At 43.6% G+C, this 20,482-nt stretch overlaps 1 protein-coding gene across 2 annotated transcripts; it reads left to right on the top strand.

Moving 5' to 3' along the window:
- Positions 1–1,299: 1,299 nt before the first annotated feature.
- zbtb10 (zinc finger and BTB domain containing 10) lies at positions 1,300–20,204 on the top strand. Of its 2 annotated transcripts, XM_027286740.1 has the most exons (5): positions 1,302–2,394; positions 8,514–9,537; positions 14,696–14,761; positions 17,087–17,262; positions 18,133–20,204. In XM_027286740.1, exons 1-5 carry the CDS (start codon positions 1,726–1,728, stop codon positions 18,421–18,423), a joined length of 2,226 nt encoding a protein of 741 aa, XP_027142541.1. In that variant the 5' UTR covers positions 1,302–1,725; the 3' UTR covers positions 18,424–20,204. The 2 variants fall into 2 exon arrangements, with proteins under 2 accessions (XP_010733283.1, XP_027142541.1); XM_010734981.3 differs by lacking the exon at positions 14,696–14,761 and having other exon boundaries at positions 1,300–2,394.
- Positions 20,205–20,482: the final 278 nt, after the last annotated feature.

Here is a 20,482-nt window from a genome sequence, read left to right as displayed (position 1 = left end):
TAAGTACTAACTTGATCTAATTCTTTACAGATGGTACAATATGTGTGGTATGAATGTTTGGAATGTGTATACCTATAATTTATATGACTGGAAACCCAGATCTGTTTTATTACTCGTTTTGGCAGTTGCCAAACATACCTTTAGGGAAACTGGTGGCTGTGTAGTGTCTTTAAAATAAAGAAGTGAGACTGAACAGGACTAACAGGTTTTATTCTTGCACTCCTTGTGAATTCATCACCATTTTTGAAAAAATAATGCCTGTAGGAATAGTCAGACCTATTAGCTATCTAAAGGCATAGCCGTGGCAGACACTCAATCACTGATACCCGCAAGGCTAACTCATTTATTTCATACCTGGGAGAATAGTTTGACACACACTGTCCTATTCACTGTAGGGCAATTAAATTTGTCAATTTCATTCCGGTGGCTATGTCGAGTTGATAGCCAATACTTGTATGAACTGGGGTAATAAATACATACACTGATCGTTTATGGCATAGCTTATTACCCCCTTTGGGATTTAACCATTACAAAGGGATATATACAAACCCCCATCTTACTGTAATCAAGAGCCGGGTTAAATCCCACGCTTGTTCACACACTGTGTGCAAAGCCCTTAATTGGACAGAACTGAAACTATACACCCAAGTATGTCAAGCATCACACACACACACACACACACACACACACACACACCGAGAGAGACTGAGAGATTGATGTTCACATGAAAGAGTGCCACCTGCTGGACCTGATCCTGATGACAGGGAACAAAAACAGACCTTAGACACATGTTGATATGTTAGAATACTTTACTGTGGGCTATAACGTCTTAGCAGTCCCTGGAGGATGCAAATTTCACATCCAAATGATCGCAGGTCACGTGACTTCACGAAAGTCACATGTGTTTTTTAATATTGCATAAGTGTGTTTATTTATTATTTATTTTTAACCTATACCTATATCCTTAAATAGAAACAGCAAATATAATAAAACTATAATATCGTGATGTCATGCTATCATGTTTTAACAAAAAGGTTATATTACTGTCATAAAGTATAGTATAATAAGCGATTTTGATTTTAATGAAATATCACCATAATTCACACATGTATATTTATGTATATATATTTTCATTTTTTATCATATGCTAACTTACATTTTATATATATTTTTTGATAAATATAATAAAACTGAGAAAGTGTAATAGACACAAGTTCTTATAGCACTTTCTATACAGATATCATAAGAATATTACGGTAACCCCGTTTAGCAAAGAGTTGAACCGGGGCACGCGAGTCAGCGTTCACGGGCTGAGAAGACACGCAGAGTGGAAAGATGAAAAGCATGCGGAAAATGGGTGCAGCCTCACACACAAAAGACCCCTCGCTGATCAACAGCACCCCCATCTTCCTTTAAAGCCGCCCCCTCCCTTTCCAACCTCACCCCCCCTTTCTCTGGTCGAGGTGCATTGTGGGGAGGAAAGTCGTTGCCATTCGACCTCTGCGGGGCCTGCGCGGACGCAGCGAGAACCCTCAAATTCATTATGCGTTTTAAACCTTTATTTATTTCCGCATAACCTACATACTCTCACCGGGAGGGCCAAAGCGGAGAAAAGCAACGACGACGGGCCATCTCTTTCGGAAAATACATCCCATACTAACACATTATTTCTGTCGGAGGGGGATACTGTTGAGAAAGTGAAGATTCTAATTTATATTAAGAAAAATGTCCGGTGAGAGAAACCGCAGGTCGCTGGCTTTCCGAGGAGGTGGATTAGCTGGGTTAACGGGTTCCAGCGGTATCAGTGGGGCGAACTGTAACAGCTGGGAGGCCCCGGCCTGTCAAGACCGACAATTTAACGGGAATAGGCCGGATCAAGAGGAGGACAGGGATCTGGGGGTAAACGGATCATCGCCGAAGAGAGTGGAGGGCGCTGGGTCTGTCAGCCATAGCACGGAACCCGAGGCGGAGGAAGAAGAGGACCCGGAAGGGGGCAGCTGGGCAGCTGGAGACGGCGACGACCGTGTCGGCTCTGTGGAAGCGGAGGACGGCTCCAGGGAGGCGAATAGCTTGACAGCCGGGGACAGTCCAGAAAACAACAACACCGACGGCCAGGAGTCGGGAAGCGGCGAGACGGGATCCAGGAAATCTGGGGTAGAGATGAGACCGCAGACGTTGCTTCAGAAACACTCACTATTCCACGCTTCGTGGTTGCAAGAATTTCCATGGTTAAAATTTTGCCAGGAGACGGGGCTCATGTCCTGCTCCTGGTGTCACAACATTGCCACTAAAAACAGCGACGAGCTGGTGAAAGGCAGTCGCAACTACAAGCGGGCCTTGCTGCTGAGACATCACCTGTCTTCTGAGCACGGCAGGAACGACCCCACCAAACAGGTAACGTTAGCCCGAGTCCATTACGGTTTCACTCGTCACTTACGTACCATTAAGTACCTGTCACACGTATTGCCACAACGTACGTCAGTGTGTGTTTTTGTTTTGTCACTAATGCTTCAAGTTTTTAGAACTTTAAAAAAAAAAAAAACACACACAACGAAGGCGAAAGCAGGCCGTCACCTAAGCTCCACAATCCCTTCTCCTCTGGCTCATTAGCAGCTAGCCTAGCCGACTAGCCGCTCGTAGCTTCGCTGTCGAAGCCGGAGGTAGATGGACAGTGACGGGAGTGGAAAGCCCCTTAGCCGGGCTAATGTGCACTAAGTGAGTTAGCGAATGGCAAAAACACACTGAATCACTTTTCAGCGTGAATGACACGAAACCCTCTAATTGAACTAATGTCTAAAATGTGCCCGTCTGTCTGTCTGTGTGCTCGTCGGTAAAGTTACACGCTCAAACCTGCTCCAGTGTGACACCTGCTAGCTACTGTCACACCGGAGGCTGTGTCTTTGAATGAAGGATTAACTGCGTGACACACATGACTGTTTATCACTTGAAGCTGCCTGAAGAAGTCCCTGACGAGTAAAAACACTTTTCTTCAGATGCCCTACGTACAGCACACCATTTTGTTGGATCAGCAGCTGTCTTGATTGCTAGCTTGCTAGAGGTCACACAATGGCAAGGGCTCCGACCCTAGCAGCCTTTGGGGAACCGCACCCCTTCCCCAACCCCCCCGCCTCTTGGCCTCTCTTGTACTTTCTGCTGGCTCGCAGTCCCGGGTGACCTCTGGCGCATTTCTTCCTCCTCCTCCTCGTCCTCCTCCTCCCTTTGGGGGGAGCTAAATTAGAGGCATTGTGTTAGAATGACCCCCCAAAATCCATAGATGGTGTCACATGCAGGGCTTGGACAAGGAGGAGGAGAGTAAATCATGTTGCCTGGAGCCTGACAGCTTTGCCTGGCCCCATATGTGACCGTTTGAACAGTGGGTGAGATGTCAGTAAATAGGATGACAAGGCATCACCTGACTCTGTCATCCACATATTTGTGGATTAATAGGCTCCTGTGTTGAAACATTTTTAGGCATATCTTCTGATAACGCTCCCATTCTGCATGCACACCACCCACTCCTTTATTTAATTACCACGCACTGTAAATACAACACGGTTGGCTTATGCTTGAGGTATAAAGTTATTGACTGTATCAGTATATTGGATGCTTTTAATTCAAAACAACCGAGCCGGTCTTATACGTGGTAAACTGTGTCTTTATTGACGTGCATGAGGTCTTTTTATTGGTTCATTGTTTTTATTGCGTTTGTAGGCAGCATTTCTACTGTTCCCTCTCAGAGACCTCATAAAAACAGGGAGTGCATATTTCCCCACACAATCTAGTGTCAAAGGGCATTCCTCCCATCAATGCTATATTTTTAAAAAACCCTTACTGTTACTTATCGTCTCTTGTACATCTCCACATCCTACCCTGACTATTGTCTGAGCTGTCAGGGGAATTAAGAGCGGGGTGCTATGTGACTCTAATTTGTGAGCGAGGAGGATTGCACAACTACATTTAGTTCCTTCCTTTGCACACGCAATCACTAATCAGAATGACTTAAAGTGATCCACTAACTTGTGCACATCTAATTGGTAAGGAGAGCAGTAGAAGTGGATTAGGGGCTTGGTGTGGCTTTTCCCCAGCAACAAGGACCCCAGACACTGTGCTGAGAGGTTATCCAGGTCATTCTCTCGTGTAGAATGGACTTGGGAAGATACAGTTGCATTGCTGCATGATTGGAAACTGAAATTATTTTGGTGTTTTGATATTTCACATATTTTTCCTCTCGTCATGAATATATGCAGCACTGTTGAGATAATGAGCAGCGGTGTATGTTAAGGCAAGGCAGCATTGTGAAGGAGTACATTAAAGGGGAATTATGGTGTTACGAGGCAACGACTTGCTCTATTCACCCATTCCTGACGTTAGTCAGGCCTCTGCTGCATTCGTTAAAGCTAACTCAATTAGCCCAAGCGCACCAGGGCAGCTGTGAATGCGGGTCTCCTTGGAGAAGGGGGCTGTTGTCCTTAATTCTCTAGATGCTGTCTTGTGCTCCGATTGTTCCCTGTGCTCACTGGTAAAAGGTTAAGATGAGGCGAGAGTGAACCATTGGTTCCCTTTGGTCAGATGTGAGATTACATTGTAGAGATACATTATTGTACTCTGTAGTAATGTTTTTTTTCCTGTTGTTCCGCGTCAAACCCACATTGGTTGTCACAAAGTAATCCCATTTCTACACCTGCATACCCATAAAAATCATAACACACAGAGATGCATTACATAATTAGCACAGTGAGTTAGTTTCAGCTCTCTCCACCTCCAGACTCTCCATACACTCCCTCTGTCTCTCTCACCCACTGCTGCACTTTCTTGTCGATAACAAATTTAATTTCTATCTATAACGCAGACACAAAAGCCCTGAAACGTCCAAGCCGAGCTCGGCTGGAGCCCGTGAAGCAACGTGAGCCGATCTGCGTTGCCTCATTAAGATTGACGGCCAAACAAATGTTTTACCTGGATTACTGTGTTGGTCTAAACGGGGTGTAAGATAAGATAACCCCATACTTTAATGATCCCCGGGGTCGGATGTCTTTTTCACCCCCTCATTTTAGTTAAGACAAACACCGCACTCTTTGTTAAGAGCGAGTTTCCCTGAATGGGGAGAGGGGACCCACCCTTTTGCGCTCTGGTGTCTGCCAAATAGATGGGATGTTTATTGGGGGCCACAGGTCAGGGGAATGGGGTGGGGTGGAGCCAGAGGGAGAATTCTTCTTGTTGAATCCCGTCAGTGACTCTAACCACCACCAAACCCCCCTCTCTCCTTCTCTCTGCCTCTACTGTCAGAGCATTGTTAGGAGGCCGGGAGATACTCCGTGCAGCCCTCCCACACCTTGGGCCAAACGCACACTGCGGTATTGTTCTAGCATCTGGGGACAGACGGGTTGGGTGAGGAGAGGGGAGGGGGGGCTGGTGGGTGGGGGGGAATTGAGGGAAGGATACAGTAGATGTAGGGGAGTTTAGTGAGGGACCGACGGAGATGGCCTTAGGGTTGGGCTGGTCATGGGTGGGGGTAGATGAGTGATCGGGATGTAGACAAACATGTATGCCTAAAAGGTAAACAAAAACTGGCTCCAGTGGGTCGTTATGTTGCACGGGGACAGCGCTGTATCACATGATCTGCGTCTGTGGCCAGTGCTCCAGTAAGCTTGAATTTATGATCACACTGTGGTTTGTTTAATTCTTGAGTTCAAGCTGAGTTTAATTGTCACATAATCCACCTGTACATCACTTCTGCTTATTGTGCTCTGAGTCTAGAGTTTTGAAGCATCCATGTTAGACCCAGATCAAAGGATTCTTCTTCTTCCCCGGCGCCCTCTTGGATTCTCTTCCACACTCTTTTTCTGCCTTTCATTTTTCCACCCCTACCATCTCTGGCTCAAATAAAAAAATAAAAAAAAAAACCTAGCCACGTCATGAGGGAGGAGGGGGGTGATATTGTCCCCACATTCTCTGTTGGCTCAGGCTGGTTTTTGCCTCCAGCATCTGCTGCTCAGGGTTGCTGGTCTGCTGGTTCCCTAAGCTCCCCAGCTCACACGTGGCACATCTGGAGAAAGAATGATGCTGCTGATGAGACCAGTATGGAGCAACTTATCCAGTACCAGGTTGTCCTAGCCTGACTCCAATAAGTGCACGCACACACAACTCATATCCGAGCTGTCAGGCAACAGTCTTACCTCTCTGGCCCGATGCCTTGCTATGTGTAATAGATAAAAGCTGTGGGGAGTCATGGGGTTCGGGGATGGGATGGCTAGTTTGGCTCTTTTTTTCCCTGTTCAACCCTAATTGTCTTCAACAAGGCATTTTTGTTGTAGGATGCTGAATATAATTCATCTTCCTGCCAACTTCAAAGCTTATTAGGTCTAAACGTATCAAGAAAGCAGACAGCACACCAAAACAAATGAGCTAAAACCACGTATGACCACCGACAATCTCTGAAGCATATCCAACTCCTCTTGTTGTGACAGCACTACTGCCCTTCACCACACAATATATTCCACCACAGTACTCGACATGATGACCGTCCCCCCTCCGGAGGCTTTGATGTGTATATCATGGAATAATTTCTCTCCTCTCTCCCCGTCCTCTTCACCTCACCCACATGCACCCGGGCTCTTTTTTTTTCTCTATGCGCTGTGAGTGGGAGATGCTGTGTAATAAGAGAGTGAGTGCCGAGCTCTTTCACAAAGGCCCACAGTGATTGGACAATGAGCCTCGGGGAGAACACGGGCTATTGTGAAGGCTAAAATGGGGTGACCCAACTCCTTCGCCCTATCGCGCTTGGCTTTCCGGCTCCCTCTGCTCCACATTTTCTCCTCCGCCCTTTTTGTCGAGGCTCAAGGTCTCTCTCTCTCTCTGTCTCTGCCTCATGCTCTCACTCGTTTCTTTGTGCGTTTGTTTCAGGCTTTTCTCTTTAATGCTCCAATCATTTCTCATCTTTTCACATATAATTCTGTCAGCTCTCTTCCTGTCCATTTGCTCCATCCAAGCCTTTCTGCTCTCTTGTCTGTTATTTTCTGTCCCTTTTTTTTTATTTTATTATTTCTTCCAGCCTGCAAAGTCCACCGACTTTTCTCCCCCTCTCTGTTTCTCCCTCTTTCTGCCTCTCATTTCATCCCATCACTCTCCACCCCCCCCCCCTCCAGCTGTGGCAGAGGATGATAAGCCCCCCTATACTATCCTGTGTGCCCAGGCTGCCTGGACAAGAGCTGCAGTGTGGAGGGAGTCAGGGTGGGGGCAGGGTGGGGACCTCAGAGAAATGGATTTAATCTGAATTACTCGAGCTGAAACCCCAGCTGTGTGTGTGTAAGTGTAGGCAGCTTGATTTGTGTGTGTACGTACGTGCATGTATGTGTGAGCAGGAGAGATGGTGGTAGTGGTGGTGGGAGGGGGCAAAAATGCAGAGCTTGAGCAACGTGAATTATTCTGGATTAGGACATCTGCTGTGCAATTCTAAAATGAGCTGGAGATGTATGCTGCTGCTGCGTGTGTGAGTGTAAAGAAACCATGTCCACTAACACATGAATGCTGTTTGCTTTGTCTGTGTGCGTGTATACATAGAAATACATGTATTTTTTTGCATATGCATACACACATGTGCATATACTCCCCTCTCCTCTGCGCCGTACCAGGCTGGCCCTTTGCCCTGTTAAAGGGGGAGCAGGGGAGGGGGAGCGGGGCTGTTACAGGGTTGTTCTATGCTTCTGCCAGTTCCCCTCCCATCCTTACAGCCACGTTGTGTGTCCTGCTCTGGACACTTGCCGGCCCTCCTCCAGGTCTAATTATGGCCCGTTTTTTTTTTTTTTTTTTTTTTTAACATCCAGCCACCAAGTTAAAGAGAGATAATTTCACTGTACAGAAGCTAAATATGCGTCAAATTTGGACCGTTGCAAATCGACGTTTCAGTCTGTCCTGGGAGATGACAAACACAGCCAAATTAGAAAGTGTGTGTTCATTAATCATGAAAACACACAACATCTGTAAGACCAAGACGTTCTCTAGTGTTACTACAATAAGTGTTTATCGCTCCAAGCAAATTGATTCCTCCTCTGCGGTCGTCACAATGCATTCTGGAAAATGTATGTAAATCTAAATAGGTGTGCCACCTTGTAGCTAAGTCAACAACACATACTCTGGGGTATTTATGTTCAATTATAGTCCTTCATGGTTTATCAATATGTGTGTGTGGACCTGGCGTCATATTTGTCTGTGTTAGGAGTTGTGAGAAGAATTGATTATAGGGCTATGTAATACTACCCAGCCTCAGCGTAACACACCTTTCCCACCTCTTCCTTAACAGGAGCCTGTCAAACCTGTTTCACCCCTAGGGCAGGTGTGCACACCAAGAACCCCACGGATGTGTGTGTGTGTGTGTTTATTTTGTAAAAACAGACTTCCAGGAAGGGAAATGTATTTGTAAATAAGTACATTTGTGCTTGCTTTTGCAACTTAACGTGTGCACACACAGCTTCTGCAATAATGTTTCCCTGTCTTCCTCTCTTTCACATAAAAAGGAGATGGTGAGGCCCTCAGACAACACCAGCCTCTCCACTAACTGCTCAGAGGAAGACTACCGCAGCAAACCCAATGAGAACTCCTACTGTTACCAGCTTCTCCAGGAGCTGGACAAGCAACGCAAAAGTGGCATCCTCTGTGACGTCAACATAGTTGTCTCGGGCCAGGTATTCCGCGCACACAAGAACATCCTGGTTGCGGGCAGCCGCTACTTCAAAACCCTCTACTGTCTGACCAAGGGCGAGGACCAGGCCACGGTCACGCACCTGGATGTTGCTGCTGTGCAGGGCTTCTCAGTTATCCTCGACTTTCTCTACTCCGGGAATCTGCTGCTCACAAGCCAAAATGCCATTGAGGTGATGTCTGTTGCTAGTTACCTCCAGATGACAGAAGTTGTCCACTCGTGTAGGGCATTCATAAAGGACGCCCTGAATATCAGCATCAAGCAGGAGGCTCCCGATTCTGTTGTAGTAGACTACAACAAGAGGCAGATGGTTGCCAAAGAGGGACAGAGAGGGCCGGACCGGAAGCCAAGCAACTTCTGGGCCACAAGCATCCTGTCGAAGCTGTCGATCAAGGCCAGCAACAACCAAGGAAAGGAAGCAATGGTAGAAGACGAAGGCGGCAGGGTGAAGGAGGAGAACAGCGACATAGAGGTGACAGTAGGTGGGGCTGAGGGCTGTGCCCTCGTGACCCCCGGAGCCTCTGGTAACTGGGCCCACCACAACGACAACTCGTCCGATTCAGCAGAGACCAATGAAACGCGGGTGGCGAGTGGCCAGACGCAGGTGTTCATCTGGAACGAGTCAGCCACAGGTGGCGGCGCAGCAGCTCCCGCAGCGATAAAGCAAGAAGCGCCGGACGCCGCAGCCGGAAGCGGACGGAGGAAAAAACAGACCACCACACGGCGTTTTGTCTACAACTTTCCACCAGAGCCTGAAGAAGGATTCGACGAGGGGATGTTCGTTCAGCCCTCGGCCTCCTACCCCAGAGAGGACTTCTCCTCCCTCTCTGAAAATGCTGGTATGACACACATTAGTACCTCTAAACACACCTCACACACTCCTCTGTAGTACATGTATGCTTTCACATTTAAATCATTCATTTCTTAACCCTGTTAACCCTCTGGTAACATCTGTTTATGACATGGAGAGGCATATTTCTCCTCATGGAAAGTTCTGTTAAGTTGTATAGTGTTTTATACACCAATCTAGTCCTCCAGTTAAGTCTTTTTTTTTTTTTTTTTTTTTTGTATGTTTAAGTAGCTTCTCATGCATAAAACCCAACGGCATGAGCAGGGCCAAGAACAGCATTAAAAGAGGTAGTTGGCGCTGTGCACTTGTCTACCTAACTGCCCGCCCCACAAACATTACGATTATGTCTGTAAACTTAGCCTAAAGCTACTGCCGGTTTGAGACAAAATAACCAGTTATGTCAGGTAACATTATTAGCTAGTGCTTCTTGTGATTCTTGTTCCAACACTGACTTGAGGCTAAATAATATTTACACAACCCCAGACACTGTTTTTATGGCTGCACAACCACTTCTAATATATTTTTTATAATTTTTTTTGTCATATTTGGGGGGCGGGGTGTGTAATATAAAATTCTGTAGGTGCATCTCTAATGATTTGCACATCAGAGGTTCAGTGGGGCTGAGGAGGAGAACCTTTACGCTTACATGCCTTCAGTATTTGATCCTCCAACCTATATAATTTAGCATAATTTGAGTCTAGCACCGGACAGCAGTGCTGTTGTTACCTGGGGGGCGGCATTGTCTCATTTATGCAAATGATGAGTCATCATATACATATCTAACCATGTCACACTCATGACCACAGATGTGATTCAATGCGAATAAGCTAAGCTGTGGCTGCCAGCAGCGGTAAACTGGCATGATTATCAAGTTTGTGATCAAACCACAAAAAGTATGGATTTCCAGCTTTTCAATCAATACCTCCGCTGTTACACCTAACTGCTTATCAAGCTCTAAACCTGCCGTGCATAGCCAACGAGTGAGTCACTCCCAGCCGTGATCTCCACTAATCACTCCAGAGCAGGGGGGGGGGGCTTACAAGAGTTACGCCCACCTGGAGTGCTTTGTCTCAGCACAGAGATGTGTTGCCACATCACTGCTGAGACTTGTTCTAAAGGAGAGACGTATTGTGAGTCCAATTGAAGGATTTTGAATCGATTTGAATGAGTCGGATCAGTGTGCAAAATGGTTTCAAGTGTATAATGGTTTCAAATATATAATAATGACCTGTCATTATTTTAAAGTGAGCTGCAAAAAAAAAAAAAAAACGGATAATGTGTCCTCTCCTACATTAACCTAAGTCCACCCTGTATGCTGTGGTCGGCAAAACCCACAGAGTCAGGTTGATCTTTTAATGGTGTCCACTCTTTCAATCAGCGTTTCAATCTTTGCGCTCCTCATCTTCTCTCTTTTCTCTGTACATCTGATCAACTTCCTCTCGCCATCCCTAAATCTATCCCTCCATCCGTCCATCCTATCCACATGCAGCGCAGCACTCTTGGTAATCTTCTCTCAGCTCCAGCCCTTCTCCTTCTGTAGGCCCCATTAAGTGTGGCACTCCATGCAACCATAATGATATCACATATTAAGTGGAGTGGTGTGTGTGCGTGCATGTGCGTGTAAAAAGAGAGAGGCATTTTGTGTGTGTGTGTGTGTGTGAGAGAGAAGCCATCCCTAATGCAGGCAAATGAAGAAAGCAGAGGAAACATTTCTTCCCCCAGGCCTCCCTAAATGCACTTGAATGGTCTTAGTGCCTATGACTCCTCGCAGGGCTCTTTTTAATGTGTGCACCAAGTGATCCAGGGTGTTGTAAGAGCCTAGAGAGACGCTCACTTTAAGACCGACTCCCGTCGGCATGTGTGCGAATGCTCCAACCTTCCTCTCTCCACCCAGCTTTTGTTGTTTAGCTCCACGTCTCTATTTAATGTATACTACCAAAGACAGACATAGTTAAGACTTCAAGTAGACTGTTAGTCACAGTAAAAGGTTTTAAGTCAACTGTTTACTCCTAAATGATAGTTTTGTGTTCAACAGTTCATTTACTTCCTAACTGTTGAATTCATTGATACAGATTAAATTCAGATCTGTGAATATTTAGTGTCTGTAAGGCTTTGAAATTCTAAAGATTTGTCCATGTAGATCACCAAAAAATGTTCCTTGCTGTTGTTAGATATCATGTGTTGTTTAACATGTGTGAGAGATGGTGTGTCCAGAATTTGAAGCAGAAACGTGCACACATTATCTGGATGCTGTTTGACGTCTGCGTGAGAGGGGAGCCTTTTTGCCCTGTTGCATTCGTTTCTGTGGGTTGTTAACAGTCACCTCAAACTGTATGTAGGGTTTTCACTTCCACTTGTCATTCTTTCTGTGAGAAAAAGTGTTTTCCAAATTGTTTCTCAGTTCCCATTTTAGGAGGAATGTTCCCAAAATGCTTTCTGAAGTGTAGAGGGGCTGTTTCTCTTCTTTCCCAGAAAAAGTGCAGTACAGAAGTAAAGTATGGACTGACTGCGGAGGTTCTCGTTGCTCAAATCCATCAGTTGTGTAGGAGATTTTTACTGTCTAAAACAGTAAAAACAAACAGAAAGTGGAGCCACATGTACATCAGTGTGAGCTCTCCAACCTGCAATGCACAACGTGTCTGTTTCAATGCTTAAATCTCAACTCATCTTTTTAGCCAAGCATTTCAGTTGTAGTTTTTTTTTGCTTGTGTGCTATGGGTTGAGTGCCTATGTAAAAGTTTGAAATTGATTTCTTTATTTTTTTGTTTAGTCTTGGCTTCTGATCATATGAATAAACCTACCATGGCATCGCCACAAAATCTGTTATCAGGTATACAGCGAAGAACGAATTTCTCTATTAACTATGTGACAAAATGGCACCATAGTGAATAGTAGAGGTGAATTAAAAGTTGGGCCTTCACTGCAATATAAACCAATGGCAACGAATCAGGAGAAGCACGGCATAACACCTGCATAAAATACAAAACAAAAACAAACTGCTCACATAGTTTCTAGAATAAATGAAAGTGTTCTAATGTGAATCGTAGCATCAAAATCTAAAACCATTGCCTCATTAAGGTGAGCTCATGAATTAATCAGATGTTGACGTATTAATAAAAACATACTTTACATCACATGCACACCACAGGGATCCTGTGGTGTGCATGTGATGTATTTGTTTACTTCTGGCTTGTATGCTGCATGTCTTCTTTCAGTGTCAGAGCACTCAGATCCATATTTATGGACTTATTTTTCACTCCACGTCTCCTGGAACACACATGAAGGATGGTCCAAGACCATTTATGGCCTGAACGTCACTTATCACTGCTTTCAGTTTGTGACAGTGTTTCCCCACACAGCCTGTCTCTGCTGTCTAGACCTGATTAGTCTTGTATTGCATACAGTGCTTGTTTGTTTTTAATTTGCTGTGGATATGCGTGTCACATGATGTCTAACGTGTTAGTTACGCTGTGCCGAAATATTGCTTTACAAAGCAAAAAGTGAGAATGCGTACATGTTTGTTATTAGATTATTCTGTAAGGTTGTTACACACATACACACACATTCGTGCAGAAAAGACTCAGAGCGGTTTACTAGTTTTGCTCATGGGGATGACTCGGCACCAAAGCCTCATCATTTGGGATGTGAGATGCTCACACTAAAATAAGACGGGCCTCTACACAATTAGCCGCCGTTTGCTCGCATATTTCTGTTTGAGCAGTCATCCAACAATATTAGCTGTCCCACTTTCCCACAGTGAGGTCACTCGCTTGGCTTTCATTTCGCCTCAGTTTGATCTGTGTGGTCATGTTTCAAGGATGCAAACATAGTAGTGCCGTATCTTCTTTTTTTTCCTTTTTTGGGAGGTTGTTCAACTAAAAGTGTTCAAGGCTGCTACTGTTGTCTTCATGGATTTATCTGCTGATTATTTTTTTTCAATCATTCTCTCTTTTAAAATGCCAGAAAACCAGCTGTCACAATCTGAAAGTCTGAGGTGTCTATTGACAAACTAATACTAAAATCGAATAATATTCGGGTGACAATTTGAGAAGCTTGAAGCATTAAATGTGTGATAGCCTTTGTGGAAAAATTGCTTCATTTACTGTTTTGTAAAATCTGAAATTGGCTGATTCTTAAGTTCTTGTTATAAAAGTTATTCTTTATTTACCAAAAAAAAAAAAAGGCGAAACTGTGGCAAATATGACCGTGGAGGCAGCTGGTGTTGGACTGTTTAAGGAGTCACAGGACGGCTCGTGTTGTGGAAAATAACAGTTGAAAGTGAAGGGTGGTTTCAGCGTTATAAGTACTTTGCCATTGCTGTCCGCGCTCACCACGCTGAGCCCACAGCCAACACTCGCGGCCAATAAATTCTTGGGTCTTCTCCAAACAAGACTGTTGGATTGTTTAAAGGGTGGGTGCTGCACACACACACACACACCGTGCAGGTGAAATACATTTGCATACACACTAGTCCCCATTGAAGCGTGCACACAAACACACACCTGCCCACACACAATAACTTTGCTCCCCACCCCCTCCCCGAATCCCTGCGAGGTGCAAAGCCGCCAGGGGCAGTCCCTTCCCTCCCTAATCCACTCTAATGCACTGGGGCTGTCCTCACTATTCCAAATATTGACCCAGGGAGAATGGACACACACTTACACACACATACACACATGTACACACTCTCAGGGGTGTGTCTTTAATGGGCTCTAAGCGCTGATGGCGAAGGAACCAGAGAAACACACACACACACACACACACACACACACACACACACAGGTACTCACACACAAGTGCTTACAAAAGCCGAGTGTAAGCTGAGCTGGCGTGAGGGCCCGGCTCTCATTCTCTAATTAACTCCCTCCCTGCTGGAGTCCTGGTTACACCAATAGTTTTGTTGCTCTGGCCTTGGGAACACACTGCTTTACATACAGTAGGGGCCTGTGTGTGTGTGTGTTTGTTTGTTTGCCTATGTTGTTAACTGAAACTTCCATTGTTCCATGTTGAGGGTGGTTAGGTGTTAGTGTGTGTGTGTGTGTGTGTGTGTGTGTGTGTAACCCCCAGGCTCTCAACCACCTGTCATCTCTCTTTCTCCCTCTTGCTTCTCTCCCCCCCACACCCACCTTCCCTCCACCTTTTCCCAGAGCTGGCCAATCAGATCCAGTATAGCATCATCCAGGACTTACAGCAAGGGGAGTCCTGGGAGAATGGTAAGACGCCGCACTCTCTAGACTACAGGCTAAAGAACGGGAATGAAACATTTCACTAAAATTCATCTTCTCAAACGAGTGTGTGCAGTCGTTGAATAGGAGTATAGACAAACATCTTTTTTCTCTTTAAGGACTCGTGTTCAGCCAGCATTTAAATGCTTAGCTGAGAATTTTGACATCAAATGATGATCTATGTTCTCCCCATGTCAGTGAACCGGTGGGCGAAGTTAGCTGTGTTTATATAAGCCAGTGCTTCACTTGGTAGGCGGACGTTGTCTCCAACGCACGAGGCTGTGATCCATACTACACACTGATTCTGAGCATGTATGTGCGCCGCATACCTCAGTGTGTTTACAAGTGTCAAAATAAAGAGTACTCAAAAATGACAGCATGAAAAAGAAAACCTCTTCAGTTTGGAGGTGTTCTGTTGATAGACACCACTTTCCCCACAATGCATTGCACAAAAGCAGCATAGGGTCTGCCACAGCTGGAAAAATTCACAAAACAACAGTAAAATGTGCATTTTGTTTGGCATGAAGTCTGTTTGATTACATCTGTGGCACAGAGACAATGGGAGCTTTGGTCAGATCAAGTCTCGGGTCACTCAGGTTATATCTTAAACTATAAAACAAAATGATCAGTCCAATTGAATTAAACTGTTTTTTTTTATTAAACACAGTTTTCAGGCTGTTTGGTGTCTGTGTAATGACACATAGTGAATATTTCATTTTGTCCTAAACCTGAAGTGCCTCTCTGCTGTGTGTACACAACGCACCGAGAATACACAGGTGACCTGCTTCTCATCAACCCTCCCCCCTTCCCATCCTTCCCCCTCCTCCGCCTCCCCCCCTAGCAACCTGCCCTGACAACGCCTCTGTTGTGTGCTCCCTGGCTCAAACAAAAGGCCCGGCCCTGTCACCCCACTCTCTCAACGGTGAAGACTAGCACTCTTGTTTGTTTGGAGCCTTTTCAGAAATCAATCGATAGCTTATTTATCTGTAAGCCCAGCCTCCCTTGCCAAGATGTTAGCACGAACATCTCCGGACGGTTAATGAAGACAGCGCTGGCATGAGGACATCTTGATTTCTTTCTTATATCATATCATCACTGTCCAATGAAAACCATGTATATATTCATTATATTCAGTGTACACTCATCATTTAGAATCTCATTGACCAATGAAAAGATGTTTTGTTACATCATGTATATAGGATATATAGGAGGATAGCTTTGGATAAATAATGTCTTTGCCGTCCTCTGAACCGAGTCAGACTGACGAGCAAACACGTCAGTGTTAGACCGTTAGCCTGGGTTATGCTGATTTCAATCGAAAATGTTAAAATGCTTTGATTAGGACAATGTGCTCTGTGGAAACACAGAGGACAGCTTATGTATTGATAGATTACCAGCTGATGAGACATACACAGGAGAGTGCAGAACCACCCGCATGTCGTTAGAACCACCATGAAACACAACATCCGCTTTGGCTTACAATGATGACGATGTGTAAACATGGATATTGATATGTCATGCCAACACTTATAACAGTGTTGGCATGACATGAGGTTTTCATCGGACAGAGACGATATGCTCTAGTTGTTAAGTAGTATGAGACAGGTTTGTGGCATAAATAACAGCGCTCTCATATTTAGATTTAATGGTGTTTATGTTCATGTATTATGGAATATATTCAGGGCTGTGTGCACCTATGACTTGCAGTCAAATTGCCTGGGACTTACAGACTTAGCATTAGGGGTTATATACAGTAGCTGCCAACTGACAGTTTCTTAAATGATTAGTTGTGCCTCTTTAAATCAACAGTCACATTAGCAGTGCTGATTTCTTTAGTATCTCACACAAGCTACATTATATGTCCATGTAGTGCAACAGATCCATGTTGCTGCCTTTGTATTTACTCCTGTCCCATGGTGATACCTCCAGCTTTATTGCAGACATGCAACAGTTACTTAGCAATGGTGACAGAGCTGGAAGCTGAAGTTTACATGGCCGTCTGTAATCAGTTAACAAACTTCTTTCACTAAAGGAGCTCTTTGTGGTGTGTTGCTCTTTAATGGTTACCACATCCTAACTCAGTGATTGGAAAAACAGGATATTGGTTCCTGACACACCCCGCGCTCAATACAGGATCCATAGATGCAAATGTAGTTTTTATGATCATTCTCTTGTTTCAACTCCAGTTTGAGTGAGGCTGACTGGAAGCTACAAAAAACAAACTCTAGTTTTCTAAGATGTGAAGCAATCAGAGATAAACTAAAACATGTTGATGATCAATCTTTCTGTTGCTGACTCTTGTGTTTCTCTCAGGTGAGTCCTCACACCTTGCCCTCAATAAGCTCAAGTGCCCCCACTGTAACTACATCGCCAAGCACCGGCGCACGCTCAAGAGGCACCTGATCATCCACTCAGGCGTTCGCTCCTTCAGCTGCGACATCTGTGGCAAGCTGTTCACCCGCCGCGAGCACGTAAAGAGACATTCCCTGGTGAGTCTGCACATGCACAGGATCCTCTCCTCCCTTTTACCACCATCGTCTGCCAAACACCACAGTCCACCCTCACATCATTGCACTCCACCTCATGGTTTGTGTCTGGCAGCTATTTGCTCAAGGGAGTGAGTGCAACCAGATATTTTTAAAAGCAGAGACGTTTGGCTATGATACATATTTTCTAATGTAGGGAGTATCTCAGAGTCTCTCACAAAGTGGTACAAAACAAATGGATTAGAGAGACCCTTCTTGACATTACTTGATTTTTTTTTTTTTTTTTTTTTTTTTTTTTTTTATTAAACTTTCAGGTTTCTATTCATGGAATAGAAAAAGGCTAAAATTGTCTCAGATTTCATGCTCCTTATTCAATATTTTGAAAATATTTCCATTGGTGTTAGTTTAACATTTGGAGAAATGCACTGTCTTGATGAGAGTTGGATGAGGAGATTGATACTATTCATGTCTGTGTGTTAGAAATGAAGCTACCACTACCAGCCAGTTAGCTTGGCTAAATGTGAAGGCTGGAAACTGTGGGGAAACAGCTGGCCCGGCTCTGTCCACACAAACAGTATCTTCATATTATGTGTTAAGTTCACTACTTAACACATAATATTCGTTCAATCCTGAAAAAAAACTAAGTGGAAAAATAGACAATTCTGTTTTGTCTGTTTCTTTATGCTAAGCTAAGTAGCTAGCTGAGTGCTAGTGGTATCTTCATATTTAGTATCATGAGTGTGGTATCAAACTTCTTGTCGAACTTTTAGCAAGAAAGCGAATAAATGCATTTTCCAAAAAAATGTTGAACTATCATATCAACTCATCTCATCTCCTCCACCCACTCCTTCTCCCTCCCCGTCTTTCTTACAGGTGCACAAGAAGGACAAAAAGTACAAGTGCATGGTGTGCAAGAAGATCTTCATGCTCGCCGCCAGCGTCGGTATCCGTCACGGCTCGCGGCGCTACGGCGTGTGCGCGGACTGCGCCGACTCACACCAGGCAACTCAGGAGGGCCTGGAGGCGATGGAGGGCATGGAGTTTCCCCGCGACGAAGACTTCGAAGGTGAGGATGGGGAGGACCTGGAGGGGGAGGAACCCACCGACAACGACCAATCAAACTGGGCCGTCGGCAACCTCGGTGCCGCCCCGGAAGAGGACTAAAAATTTTAACAAGCTTGAGAAACAAAATTTTAAAAAAAGTTGATGTTTAATATATATGTATACAAGAACTAGCTGGTAAACAATCAACTCCAAAGTGCTATCAAACCTTGAGGTTACTTAATTGTGCAAGTATACAACAAAGAGATGGATTTAAAAGAAAAAAAAGCTTTGGTAGGATGGGAACTCCAAGATGTACAGATTTTATTATTGTTAAATTGTGTCCAACTCTGGGCCCAGTGCCCACAAGAGACAGATTAATAACGACGAATAATATGATAAATCAGGTTTTTGGTGATGTATTTTTATTTCCTGTTTTTCGGGGGAGAGCTGGGCAGGGTGGTGTTGTAGAGTTGGGGTAAGCCAATCATCTAAAAAAAAAAAAAAAAAGCAAAATGTTAATTATTTAATTTATGAAGAGAGGTTATAATGGTCTTATCAAATGCTATAATTTGTATTTCTGTTCTTTTTGTCTGTAGGCAGAGGCACAGTAATAACTGTTGCTCTCTGCACAATCTGAAAGTATATTTGCTTGGTGCTTGTAGAAGTACACAGAAGAAGAGCATTATTGTCCACAGGAAGATTTTTAACTTGCTCTGTAGATCTTGTTTAGATGCGCTAAATATTATTCTATTATTCTTTTCAATTTTTTTTTTCTTTTTCCCTGCACAGATCTTGGAACCAAAAAATCTGTTTTGTGACTCTAATGTATCACAGCCATATTTATGATTAATTTAAGAGGGCTGTGATATTGTGCCAAACAGACCGCACACCAAGATTTAGCAGGAAACAAAAACTACTGAATACGCTTTAAAAAAAGAGAGAAAAGAAAAAGGCAACGTGAGTTTTTTTTTGTTAAGCAGGAAAAAAAGACAAATAATGAAAAAAAAAAAAAAAAAGCGAAAGTACAAGGGGAAATGTTATTGCTAGCTTTATACAAATCACGGCGTCACAGTAACACTTTATTATTATTAAACAAAAGCATTTGACTTTCACTTAAAGCTTGAATTTTGCCAAATGATGAAACGTTTGGTGCTGTAATGCTTGTCGCAGAATACTGGACCTACAGGCTATATATGATGTTTATAATCATAAAGCTTAAACTGACTCAGTTATACATATGTAATCAGCTCAAACTATAGAACACTGTTGTGCTACGGCGACTATCAGGTATGCTTTGCCATTGTTTTTAAGCTTTTTATTTTATTTAATGCACACACACACACACCATTTTGTAGAACTACCGGCAGTACTTGTAATTGACATTTTGAGGACCTAAGTGGACATCAATACCTGTATACGTTTGTTTATATTTGGTACTGAGTTATATAGTAAATACAGTATATATATTTTGAATCACTTGAACCTTGGTTGTGAGGGGGAAGAAGTGTGCATAAAATCATGTTTGTTTAAAGTCTGAAAGAACTCCATTTTTCACGTGTAAAAGGTATACAAGATGTCATCAGTTTAATTTGATGTAAGTTTGTTTTATTTTTTTTTTTATTTTTTTTAGGTCTGCCAGGTAGAAAAACACTTTGTTCCACAAAAAGTGAAGCTCTATGGCGCCTCATAGACATGCACTTACATTTGTGTTCATGAAAATAATTTTATGTTTCTTCGCTTCCCCCAAAAGCGGGTCTGAATGGAACTATATAAAAAAAACTGTTGTGTCTTTTCTTCCAATGAGCAACTTTTTTTATTAGACATTTTGTTTTTTTGTTATTTAATATTATATATTGACTCCAAAATGCAATCAAGACTGTTAATTTCTATTTGTCCAACCAAAATTGTTGTTTTTAATTATTGTTGAAATATAATGTATGAGAAAAAGCCAGGTGGAAACTTGCTTAGTGTAGAAAATCCTTGCTTGTGTCTGTAATTGTTGAGATTTTTAAAATGTTTTTATGCTACAGAATCATTCACTTTACCCTAGGATACATATTTTGTTTAATTTTGTCCTTTCCACAAATGTTTCCTTTCTCCTTTTTGTTTTTGTTATTTCATTAAGCACATATTTTCTAAAGAAACACGGATTGTTTGCGGGTTGAAACCTTGGAACAGC

Source organism: Larimichthys crocea, chromosome XIII, assembly GCF_000972845.2.
Source record: "Larimichthys crocea isolate SSNF chromosome XIII, L_crocea_2.0, whole genome shotgun sequence".
In the NCBI taxonomy this organism is placed as follows: domain Eukaryota; kingdom Metazoa; phylum Chordata; class Actinopteri; family Sciaenidae; genus Larimichthys; species Larimichthys crocea.
This window is presented reverse-complemented; position numbering and strand designations above follow the sequence as displayed.